Genomic DNA, 12,688 nt, shown 5'->3' on the forward strand with positions numbered 1-12,688 from the left:
AATTCACAACTAAAGAAATACTGACTGAGAATTAAACATCTGTATATTAAAACCTGGTTTTGTTTCAGTGGATCTTCTGCCTGTGTATTAATGCTTTGGAGATAAAACAACAATTTCCTGATGCGGACAAAAAGTGGAACAGGACTGTGGTTATCTTTCATGCTGCAGAAACAAGTCGACTCCTAAAAATGGACTATGTCCACATGTTTCTGTTTCCAGTCTATCCCTGGAGAGTGACCCAGTTGTTCATTAACATGAACTCATGTTTACTGCTTCTTTGCAACAAAAATTATTATTTTTACAATGAAAATACAGAAAAAGAAAATACACAGTACGCCACAGCAGATCATCTGCCTCCATCTCACCCCGTCTCTAGCATCCTCCTCTACCGTGCCAACTCTGCTGATTTGTCTATTTTTGTTGCTGAAAAGAAATCCAGATACATCTGAGTTTTAAACTGCTAGTGGGATGAAAAATGAAAATAAATTTCAGTAGACAGAGAATTCTAAATATAAATTATGAATCCTGAAATAAAGTACATTCACACATGATCAAGTGCACATGTGAAAGGTTTGAAGTAAATTAGATAATCATTTTCTTCCAGTTGTCCAAGTTAGGTGCTGGTTTGGGAACTATACAATCACAAAGCCTCAAAAACGGGCAGAAGTAAAAGGGGAGCAGCTGAAAGTAACTGTGAAAGGAGAAGGTTACTGGCCTTGGTTTGTGTCTCTCGGCGGTAAGATTCGAGAAAAAAAAAAACTTCCATAGACACTGTTGGATCGATGTAGAATAAACAAACAGTTCTGATTTCACTTTGTGTGCGTGAGGAGGAAAATAGAGGGGTACTCTTTTCGGGGCAATGAACCACAGGTGTGCTTGATGCTGATGCGGAACCGTGGAGGGGTAAAGGTGAAAGGGCCAAAAGAACAAAGCAAGAACAGGAGGAAAGGAAAGTGATGAAAAAGATTTTTCACCACAGTGAAGACAACTCACAGTTTCAGGGAGTCTTCAGGAGGCACATGTAGACTCGGCCCTGAAGCAGCAAACACACAGGAGAAAAACACAGTGGGCACATCTTGGTTTCACTTTCACTTTGAAAGGTCAGCAAACAAACAATGAATGAAGCTCAAATATAAATGTGCCAGCTTGGACACTGTTGTGGGGCACCCAGCTGATTCCAAAGGGTCCTTAATGGTTAGTACCCACTTCTTTGGTGTGACAGGAATGACTCATTTTACCAACATGAGCTCATTACAACCGTTAACAACAGACAAGTGAAACTGTGTGAACACCTCAGGCCTGTTAGGGACACGACCCTCTGTTATGCCACAGACAAACAGAGAAGCCACCATCAGTTACAAAAGCATTGTCACTATTCCTTCTCATTTTTAGATAAAGCTACAGATGATTAAAACACTCGCGCACACCCCCCCCCCCCCCCCCCCCTTTTTTTTTTGTTGCTATTTTTGTAAATACAGCGAGCCCAACACTAGGAATAAGACAAGGAGCCATCAGCACAGCGTCAATGAATAAATCATTAAGATGTTACTCCAAGATGAGCTGACAGAGTGTCAGAAGGTAAGGAGGATCCAAAATCATGTAATCTATCACTGACACACAGACAGAGGATAAAACATGAAGAAATCTTACTAGTGTCTAGAAAAAGGCCATTCCTAAAAGACAGCACAGAGGCCCTGAGCACCAGATCTATAGAAGCCAACACGACCCTGCAGGCTGTGTAAAGGTGTCACAAAGACTATCCAGCACATGAGATGCAAGCTAGGACAGCGTACAACCAAGTGGCTGGGAGATGGATCCCCAAAAATCCATCTGGGACTGATGATGTGAAATCTTTGCTTCTTTGGTGAATCTTACATGTGGAATCAACCTGAATACACAATCACTGCTTTGTGAAACAATTACATTTCACTGTGAAAACTTCACAATGAATAACAAACACAACCATCCTGATCTTCACTCAGTGCAGTTACATTGCTCTGACCTTTTCTCAGAAGCAGCTCGAATTCCTGTAAAATCCCCAAGAGAAGTGACATCATCTAAACTGTATGTCACAAGCCTAATGTTTTACTTTCTGTTTAACCACCTACTTCCTGCCCCCCCTCTGATTCGTGTGAAAGCTTAATGCTTCCTATAATCACTCCACTGTCTACAGCCTCCTGTCACAGATGAACACTCTCCAAGTCCTCCTAATTTTTCCGTCGGACACTGGCGCCACCAGGCCCTCTGACCACCACCAGTAGGCAACAGGTGAAGTGTCTTGCCCAAGGACACAACGACCGAGACTGTCCAAGCCGGGGCTCGAACCGGCAACCTTCTGATTATAAGATGAACTGCCAACTATTGAGCTACGATCCCCTTGGTGGCAAGATGGGTAGAGGGGACAGAGAGAGAAAGAGAAGAAGAGGATCTAAGACACCAAGATGGGCTGGTGATCTGAACCAGGTCAGAGACATATGGAGGAGAGAGATGATGAATAGCCGTATACACGGGTATTTTGAGAATGATACAATATTTGACCAGGAGCCAATGAAGCTGCTGCAGGACAGTATTGATGTGGTGGATAGAAGGAGTCCTGGTGATGATACGAGCAGCAGAGTTCTGGATGCCTTGCAGCTTGTGGATGGATTTTTGAGTAAGACAAAAAAATAAGTGAATGACAGTAATCGATCCGGGAAGTAACAAGGCTATGAACAAGAATGGCAGTGGCATGTGGAGTGAGAAAAGGACGGAGCTGATTAATGTTGCACAATTGAAAATATGCAGAACGAGTGGCATTATTAATGTGTGAATTGAAAGACAGAGTACTATCGAGGATGACACCCAAACCTTTCACAGAGGAAGAAACGAAGGCGTGCACCGAGGACAGCATGAGTAGTTGTGACTGACAGGTGCCTACACCATAAATCATTAGAAACTGAAATCTATGCATGTGTTTTTAATGTTTGCTGCGACCTGATGGTCAGTTTTTAGTGCAAACTACAAACATTCTGATTACTTAGACTTAGACTTAGTTCCTCCTACGCCGAACGGCACATCGGGCAGCTAGTGATCTCCATCGATGTCGGTCAGCAGCGACTGCTTCAGCTTCGTCCCAGGCAATGTCGACAGTTCTCAGATCGTCCATAAATGTTCGACGCCATGTGGTCTTTGGTCGGCCTTGCTTTCGCTTGCCAGTGCGTGGACGCCATGTCATGGCAATCTTAGCTGGGCGATGAGGGGGTAGGCGTAAAATATGTCCTGCAAAGCGAAAGCACCTTTCTGCAACAACATCGGCTAATGGGCGGGTGCCTGCTCTTCGTAGGACCTCCTCATTTGTTATTCGGTCCCGGTAGGAAATTCTCAGGATTCGCCGCAAGCCACGTTGTTGAAGCACGTTCAGGTGTTGAATAATTGCACTTGTTGAGCGCCAGGTTTCACTAGCGTAAAGTGCAGTAGGGAAGACTATAGAGTTCAGTAGTCTGATCTTGACCCTTACATTCAGGGAGGTCGAGTTCCAAATAGGTTGGAGATGTCGCAGGACACCAACTGCCTTCCCTACTCTGGCGTCAACATCCCGATCAGAGACCCCGTCATTCGAGATGATGCTGCCAAGATATGTAAAATTCTCCACCTCTTCAGCACGTTGTTGGTTGATCATGACAGGAATGCGGGCACGTGCATAGCCAACTCGGAGTACCTTGGTTTTTTTGGCGCTGATTCTTAATCCAACTTTCGTTGCCTCCCTCTGCAGGGCCGCGGTCAACTTTTGGAGGTCTTCCTGAGTCGAGCCCAGCAGGGCGATGTCATCTGCGAAGTCCAAGTCAGTGAGATTACGCGCTTCGTGCCAGGGCACACCGATGCCAGCTTGGTCAACTGATCGTCGCATGATGAAGTCAATTACCAACAGGAAGAGGAAAGGGGATAGCACGCATCCTTGTCGGACGCCAGTATTGATCTTGAAGAAGGCTGTGCAGCCGTCATCCGTCCGGATGCAGCAACGGGAGTTGGAGTAGAGACAACGAAAGGCATCTACAAACTGCTGAGGGACTCCATAGTGGCGTAGGATAGCCCATAGAGTCGGCCGGTGGACACTGTCAAAAGCCTTCTCGAAGTCAATGAAATTAATAGAAATCTTCACAAACATTCTGATAGATGCATAGATCAAACACTGCAGTAATTAAAACCCGACAAGAGCAAAGGCCTCTGGATAGAGTCTTTGCAGTTTGCTGATGGCGTCAGTGAAGTCTTTCATGGCTGTTTCAGCATTTTCATCTGGTGCTACATAAACTACAGAAGGTCTGCACTGGATAATCAACAACACAATTATCGATCTACATCAGAGCAGTAAGTGCGCACACTGTCAGACATGTGCACCAGGATTTAATGTAGAAGCACAAACCACCTCTCTGCCACATTGTTTGGGAGCTCATTACTTAACCACACATCCATGAAAAACATGTAATGAGCAGCAGTGGATAACCTTGTGAGGGTTACAAACAGAACATCAAATCTCAAACAGTACACTTCATTTTGAAGATCTACAATCTACAGTGTGATAATGTGGAGTGTAGCTGCAGGGACAGTAAACCAGCAGTTTATTTAAGGCTGATAAAAACCATCAGAATGAACATTTAAAAGGGAAGTAAACAAATTTGATGTCGAGGACACAAACCCCAAAAGGCACTGACGAAACAGTAAGACACAACAAGCGAAAAAGGAAGACTGAAGCTATAAGTACACAAAGGCTAATAAGGGTGATGATGTGGTTGTGATGATGTGAAATCAAATACAAGAAACAAAAGGGTATCAAAGTAAAACAGGAAGCAATGTAAGAAGGGAACAAATTAAAAGCATTAAAATACAGGAGAATATAGAGGAGACCGAATAAACTGGAACTCAAAGAATTAAAGATAAACTACCAACAGAAACTTCATTGCAAAAGGTAACAAAAACCTGAGATCATAATCATACAGAAACCAACTAAGAAAAGGTCTGAACAGAATCGTGGATTGTAATTTAACTTAACTCATTCACTGCCATTGACGTCTATAGCCGTCAATTGCAGTGAATGAGTCAATGGGTTTAACTCATTCACTGCCAATGGCTGGCAGTGAATGAGTTAAGTTCGTAGCACACAACACCAGGTTCAGTTTTAACTGCCTGTCTCACTGATATAAACTGAGCCAGAGTTTCTAAATGCCCATCCTGCAGTCAGTGTGTGTTTGCAGATGAAAGGTAGCAGTGGGCGGTGTTCTTGCAGGACCACCAGTCTTTTAGCCTGTGGTTAACAGATGTTCCACAGCACTGTAGTCGTTCAGTTTCCTGTTTAACAGGAACATGTGAGCAGATTGCAGAGGTGCAGGTGTTTCTCACACCGTCACATGTTTTATTACACAATGTTTGAATCTTTTGACAGGAGAATGATTACATATAAGTGCTTTAAATCCATAAAACTTCCATTACTACCATTCAGTCTTTGACTGGTCCATGTTTTCTTCATGTATTTATTTATTCATCAAAGCATAATATTCCAGTTTAAATCTGCGGCGTCGCACGTTGTTCAATCACAGAGATGTGACGACCACAATCTGACAGATTAAACAGGAACTCAGAAGTGATGCTCAGTGATCACGCCAACAATGTCATCACAGTCTTCAGCCAGTCTCTCCCTAGCTTGGGTGGGTGGTGCTGTTACCACAGGGATAAGGTCACTTCCTGTCACATGTGTAATCAGAGATTTGTATAAAGAGTCAAAAGGAACTGAGCTTGATAAATAACTGAAGAGACTAAGAGTGTTACCTGTGGCTCTCCATCGATATAAAGATACCATGAGCAGAGTGGAGATGAAGTATGGACAGAACACGACCAGGTGGAGGGAAACTCTGGACACAAGGTGGTGGGAGGAGGGTTCATGGGCAAGGGTTGTGTTTGTAGGTTTGCCTGCAGAGAGAATCTCACATGTTCAGGTGAATATGTGGATGAAAAAAGAGGTGAAATCAGAGTGAAGCTCCTCACCTGTGACAGTGATCCAGCTGGATGGAGACTCTCCATGACCGCTGATGTCACACTTGTAGAGGCCTTCATCAGACCTGGAAACATGCTGGATGGTCATGTGACCTGTAGGCTGCTTCCTGATGAGGGAGCCATCTTTATAGAAAGCAGCTGGGAGGTTGGAGGGAGTGGTCTTTGTTTTACAGAGCAGAGTGACGTCATCTCCCTCCATCACAGGGAGGACAGGACTCTGCAGGATCACTGATCCACCTCAACACAGAGACAAACTACAGCATTTCATCCATTTACACACAGCTTCATCAACACTAACTCCACACACTCAGCTTACCAGTGACTGTCAGGTTAACCATGTTACTGATGGGACCCTCTCTGGACTCACACCAGTAAACTCCACTGTCCAGTGGGTCGATGTAACTGATGTCACAGGAAGAACCAGCTGATCTTCCCCACTCATCTCCACACTCAGCTCCGGTGTCTCTGCTTGTGTTTCTCCTCAGAGTCCATCCAGCAGAGCTGTCGTCCTCCTCACAGCTCAGAGACACAAAGTCTCCTTTAAAGACCTGAGAGCTGCTGGGACTCACAGTCAGACGAGCTGTGAGGAAGATGCATATTAAGTACAAGCCAGCACTGAGGTCCAAAGCAGACCTGCTGTGGTGAACTTTGTGAGCTCAGTCAAAGCTGATCAGTTTTTTTTTTAATGTGAACCTCCAAGAAAGTTAGAAACATTTCTTCAGGTGAACATACTTCCTTTATGCTTTTGGTAGCATCGATGAACTTTCAGCAGGCTCCTGGATAGCTTAGCGCAATAACTATGATATCATGCCACAATATAAAAAATGCTCAGAGCTTCTATTACGGCGTAGCTGATATCAGGTTTAAACTGTGACAGGAGAAGGTTACTGACCTTGGTTTGTTGTGCAGATCAGCAGTGAGGTTGAAACTAAAGAGAAATAACAGGTTAGTTTAAAGCTTCACATTCAGGAAAAAAGCAGCAACGCCATCAGTCTGGTCGATCTACAGACTGAAGAAGCAGAAAACAGGAAGTGGTTTTCTCTCTTTTTGTCTTCACAAACTGGATGTTTGTGAAGCAACACAGTGAGAGTCCTTTCTTTCTAATCCTTTTCAGAAACCAAAACACATCACAGCATACTTACAGAGCAGCCAAAGTGAAGAAACTTTCTCCATCTGCAGGTGCTACTGAACTTTGATCGGTCCACACTAGCATCAAGCGAGACCCTCCTCCTCCTTCCTCTCTTACAGGGTGGTAGTTCTGTAGTTTCCACCTCTCATCATTAAGAGAAAAAGTTTTCTTTGGCTGAAACATGTCAGTAAACATATTTTTTAGATTAGGTCATGAGCAAAATGAATGAATAAAATCTAGAAACCAACAGACACTGAAAATCTTGTTCCACAGCTTTATTAAACTCCTCCCAAACCTCAGTTTTTCCTTCAGCCTCAGCCAGATCCATACTTCTCTGTGCCTCTGCAGCTCCACAGACTAACCAAGCCTGACAGAAGTCCTCATTCAGTTTGAAGATGCCCTTCACCTCCAGTCTACACCATCTGGGTCAGGGATTATCGCCACGTGCAGGTACCCTCCGACCAACTAGAGGACCACGCCTCTCTCACTAAAGGAGATAAGAACTGAAGATCTCACAGATTAGGTCCTTTGAAATATATTCTCGTCCCTTTTACCTTTGGACATGTCAGGCCTGTCACCTGCAGCTCTGCTCTGCTCCTCAATCGGGGGGAAAAAAAGGTCTAAAGACAGATGAGGAGAAAAGGTCAGCTTAACATCCATCAGCCACACTACAATGCTCATGAGAAGTCACGTCATCCTTTTACAATTACCAAACTCACCACCAGATGGCGCTCAAACACGACGAATTAGATCACTGCTGTTCAGGATGTCGGCCTGCAGTCTGACCTTCAAAAAACCTGTGTACTCCATCACACAACCACACACTACAGTGGGCAAAGCCATGTTAAACACAGGAGAAACAACTAAACTCTGAACAAAGAACAGGAGGACACAATACTGTTTAAAGTTACGCTCATGTGACACATACAAGTTTAACAGCTCTGCTTCTGAGTGAGCCCAGGATATGAATCTTGTCAGTCAGCTAGGATGCAGTGATTGAATGAAGGCTGCTGAGTAACAGAGTTTCCACAGTGTGACAGGGACTTTCTGTGACCTGCACTGGTTGAGCCATTAAAAAATGTTTATGTCATGTCTGTAAATCATGTTTTCTTTTATTCCAAATGCTTCAAATTTGAACGTGACTTTAAATGTAACAACTCAGTTTCTATGGATTTGACTGTGGATCTGACAGAGATAAAGATCGGCCCTGATTTTGAATCGAGTTGGAATAAAGTTGAACAAAAATTCTTATTCTGTCAGTGATTTACCTTCATGGTGAAGTTGAAAATGTAATAACTGCATTCAGTTGCCTTGTATTTGTGACATGTGCAATGACAATAAAGTTGGATTCTATTCTAAAGGTCAAAAGGTCACACATACACACCTTTGTTGGATTTGAAGAATCATCTATTGAGTATTTTTCTGAGTATTTGTATAGAGTTTGAAATTCTAGTTTTAACCCCACTTTTATGTCATAAAAACAGTTAACAACAACAGGCCAGTCTATAATAAGGAAACTGTCATTTCACCTCCCTCTTTCCTATGAAAGCCACAGGCCATTGTAGTACCACATGGCATGACCTGAACTCTGAATGTGTCATAACACGTGTAAACACCAAAAACCACCCTCACCAGTCTGATGACCAAACAGAGAAAACTCTACAACTTGTTGTCTCTCTCCTCTTCTGTATATTTTGTACACTAATGACTGTCGCAGTACACAGGCCAACAGGCATTTCATTAAGTATGCAGATGACACAGTGATTGAAAACCTCCTTCACGGTGAAGAGGATTCCCATGGACCTGTTGTGGATGAGTTTGTTTCGTCATGTGAAGACATCCCCCCATCCTGCTCTAACTGTGTTATAAGTTATAAGTATTTGGGGGTTGTTCTTGATAAGTTTCTGTCCTTTGAGCCACATCTTGCTGCTACAGTTAAAAAGGCTCAGGTTATTTGAGGAGGTTGAGAGGTTTTAATGTTTCATCTGAAATGACTCTTTTTTTATAAAAGTTTTATTGAATCTGTTTTAACCTTCTGTATCATTGCCTGATATGATAATATGTCCTTGAATAATAAGACCAGACTCAGCAACCTGGTTAAAGTGGCTGGTCAGATTTCAGGGAGGTCTCAGGTCCAGCTTGTGGACTTTTATAACAGGCAGGTGCTGAGGAAGGCCACCTCTGTCCTGTTGTGTTCAGATCATCCTCTCTCTAATGATTTTCAACTGCTTCCATCAGGTCGTCGTTACAAAGTGCCTGCAGTGAAGATAAAGAGACATAGATTGTCTTTTGTACCTACTTCTATTATCATGGTTAATAACACTAACCATAAGTGCTGTTGCCACTGCACGTTGCACTTTTTTTTTGATGATAAAATTTAGGTTGTTTTCTCAGGCTTATATTATTTTTGTGTGTGTATGTGATGTATTTGTTTGCCTTCGTCAAAGGAGCTTGCAAAGAAAAGCGTCTGGACTTCTTTAAGTTACTTGAAGACGTTTCACCTCTCATCCGAGAAGCTTCTTCAGTTCTAAGGTCAAATGGTGGAGAGTCCCAGATATAAACCTAGTGGGAGGGACCCCCCACAGAGGGTCAAAAGGACCCCCTGATGATCCTCTAATCGCCTGAGCTAAGGTGTGAAACTGGGTGTGGGTCCCAATCAGCCAGAGTTTCGGGTGAGTTCATTGTGAAACCTGGCCCCACCTTATCATGCGAATTCCTGAGATCAGATGGCCCAGGATGTGAGTGGGCGTTAAGGCGTCTGGGAAGGGATCTCAAAACTGGATTATAGATGGCAGAGAGAAATTAAGGTTTCCTTGACTTCTTTGACTTGACTTGATACCAGCTAACCAGGCCTGTGAAAGTGGACAGTTAAATAAAGCTGTGATGTACTCTCCACCAGGGACTCTCCACCATTTGACCTTAGAACTGAAGAAGCTTCTCGGATGAGAGGTGAAACGTCTTCAAGCAACTTAAAGAAGTCTTGATGCTTTTCTTTGCAAGCTCCTTTGACTACGATGACCTGGATGACTGAGAACCTTCACAGACATATTTGTTTGCCTGTTTGTTTGTTTGTTTGTTTGTTTGTTTTTTATATTTCTGTATGGACATACTGCAAATCAATTTCCTGTTAGGGACAATAAAGTTACCATTGACATTGCCATTGACATGAAACCCACATTTCCTGATGTGAACAAAGAGTGGAACAGGATTTCGGTTATTTAACATGCCGACTCCCTCGCCTAAATGAACTGTCTCCACATGTCTCTTTTCCCAGTCTGTCCCAGGAGAGTGTCCCAGTTGTTTATTGACATGAACTCATATTTGTTAGGTTTATAGCATAAACCTATTCGCTGGAACGTTGAAGACAATATAATTACACAGCAAAGCAAGACACGAAGTAGGCAAGTTCTTCATGTTACTCGTGCACGGGAGAGACTGGACAGAGCGCCGTCCCTTCGCTTGACCCCAGTTGCTCTCGTCCGTTCTCCCGTACCACTGTCCTTTTATTGAGGTTACATGAATTTGCATAGGTTCATTAACATATGACGTCTACATACACACAAAGAGTACCTTGCCTGTGTGTGTGTGTGTGTGTGTGTGTGTGTGTGTGTGTGGGGTACTGCTGATCAAAGGGTCATATAACATCCTTGGTCAGGAAGAGGGTAGACTAGACCCCCCCCCCCCCCCGGTGAGGAAGTCCAGCAGTTCATCTAAACAGAAAAGCACTTAGACTAGAACAAACGGTACGGTAATCCTACCATAAAACAATAATACAAGATGCGAACTTTTCCCATGCCCCCAAGATGCAGGTGTGCATTCCAGGAATGCACACCAAGCCTCTGTAGCCTGTTAAAGATCACACAACTTATCACTACACAATTAATTATACACCTCTTAGGATGAGACATTCTTTCAATCTACAAATGATTATATACTTCTAAGCATATATGAGTAAATGTTTCTAAGCATAAATGACAATCAACAATACTAAACCTATCAATATTATACACAACTGGTCCCATTTCACAGTAGGGCAACTTGCATGTGAGAAATTAAGGTTTCCTTGTCTTCTTTGACTTGACTTGATACCAGCTAACCAGGCCTGTGAAAGTGGACAGTTAAATAAAGCTGTGATGTATAAAGGTGAATTCGAGTTGGTTAACCTTCTGCTCTGCTTATATTATTTTTGTGTGTGTATGTGATGTATTTGTTATTTGTTTGCCTGTTTGTTTGTTTGTTTTTTATATTTCTGTATGGACATACTGCAAATCAATTTCCCGTTAGGGACAATAAAGTTACCATTGACATTGCATTGACGTTGACATGAAACCCACATTTCCTGATGTGAACATAGAGTGGAACAGGATTTCAGTTATTTAACATGCCGACTCCCTCGCCTAAATGAACTGTGTCCACATGTCTCTTTTCCCAGTCTGTCCCAGGAGAGTGTCCCAGTTGTTTATTGACATGAACTCATATTATACACAACTGGTCCCATTTCACAGTAGGGCAACTTGCATGTGAGAAATTAAGGTTTCCTTGACTTCTTTGACTTGACTTGATACCAGCTAACCAGGCCTGTGAAAGTGGACAGTTAAATAAAGCTGTGATGTATAAAGGTGAATTCAAGTTGGTTAACCTTCTGCTCTCATATTAGGGGTCATCACAGTAGCTCATCTGCCTCCTTCACTCAGTCTCTAACATCCTCCTCTATTGTGCCAACCCTGCTGATTTGCCTATTTTCTTTGGTAAACAGAAATTCAAATACGTCTGAGTATTAAACAGCTAGTGGGATGAAACATGAAAATACATTTCTGTAGAAATACCACACAGAATTGTGGTGAAATGAGTCAAACATGAACATCCCTCAAAACTGGGGCACAATTTTGTTTAACTGCAGCTTTAAAAAGAGTAAAGTGGTGAAAAGGTTCAGGAAGACCTTCAGCAGGCTCCATGGATCAATTATTGTATTGTTATTATTGTGTCACACTACAGTGAAGAATGAAAAAAGAACTGGGCACTTAGAAAGTTGTAGTTCACTTCAACAGCCTTCACTTATTAGGCAAATGTGAACCACAACACTCAAGAGACAGAAATCCTGCGAGCGTCGTGTCACAAAGGGCATCTAGCATGAAAATCAGCCAACGTTAAAAACAGTGGAAGTTTCCACTGTGGTAAAATAGTGAGCAGCTGAAAGTAACTGTGACGGCAGAAGGTTTGTGTTGCTCAGCGGTGACATCAGAACTAAAGAGAAATGACACTCAGGTTTGAGTTGTAAAAAACTTCCACAGACACTGTTGGATCGGTCGGGCTGTAGATCGATGCAGAATAAACAAACAGTTCTGGTCTCACTTTGTGTTCGTGAGGAGGAAAGTTGGGGTGATGAACCACGGGTGTGCTTGATGCTGATGCAGAACCGTGGAGAGCTAAAGGTGGAAGAGCCGAAGACAGAGAACAAAGGAGGAACACGAAGAAAGGAAAGTGATGAAAACGATTCTTCACCACAGTGAAGAAAAAAAAATCCCCAAACGTCTG

At 42.9% G+C, this 12,688-nt stretch overlaps 1 protein-coding gene across 1 annotated transcript; it reads right to left on the reverse strand.

The window, feature by feature from the left end:
- Positions 1-5,125: 5,125 nt before the first annotated feature.
- LOC146673482 (uncharacterized) lies at positions 5,126-6,506 on the reverse strand. The gene is made up of 3 exons (XM_085401992.1): positions 6,341-6,506; positions 6,016-6,261; positions 5,126-5,940 (listed from the first exon to the last, which is right to left on the reverse strand). The coding sequence occupies exons 1-3, from the start codon at positions 6,360-6,362 to the stop codon at positions 5,609-5,611; spliced, it is 600 nt and encodes a 199-aa protein (XP_085258118.1). The 5' UTR covers positions 6,363-6,506; the 3' UTR covers positions 5,126-5,608.
- Positions 6,507-12,688: the final 6,182 nt, after the last annotated feature.

This window comes from Rhamphochromis longiceps, linkage group LG3, assembly GCF_057381845.1.
Source record: "Rhamphochromis longiceps isolate RC_006_pf linkage group LG3, R_longiceps_female_GT1.1, whole genome shotgun sequence".
Lineage (NCBI taxonomy): Eukaryota > Metazoa > Chordata > Actinopteri > Cichliformes > Cichlidae > Rhamphochromis > Rhamphochromis longiceps.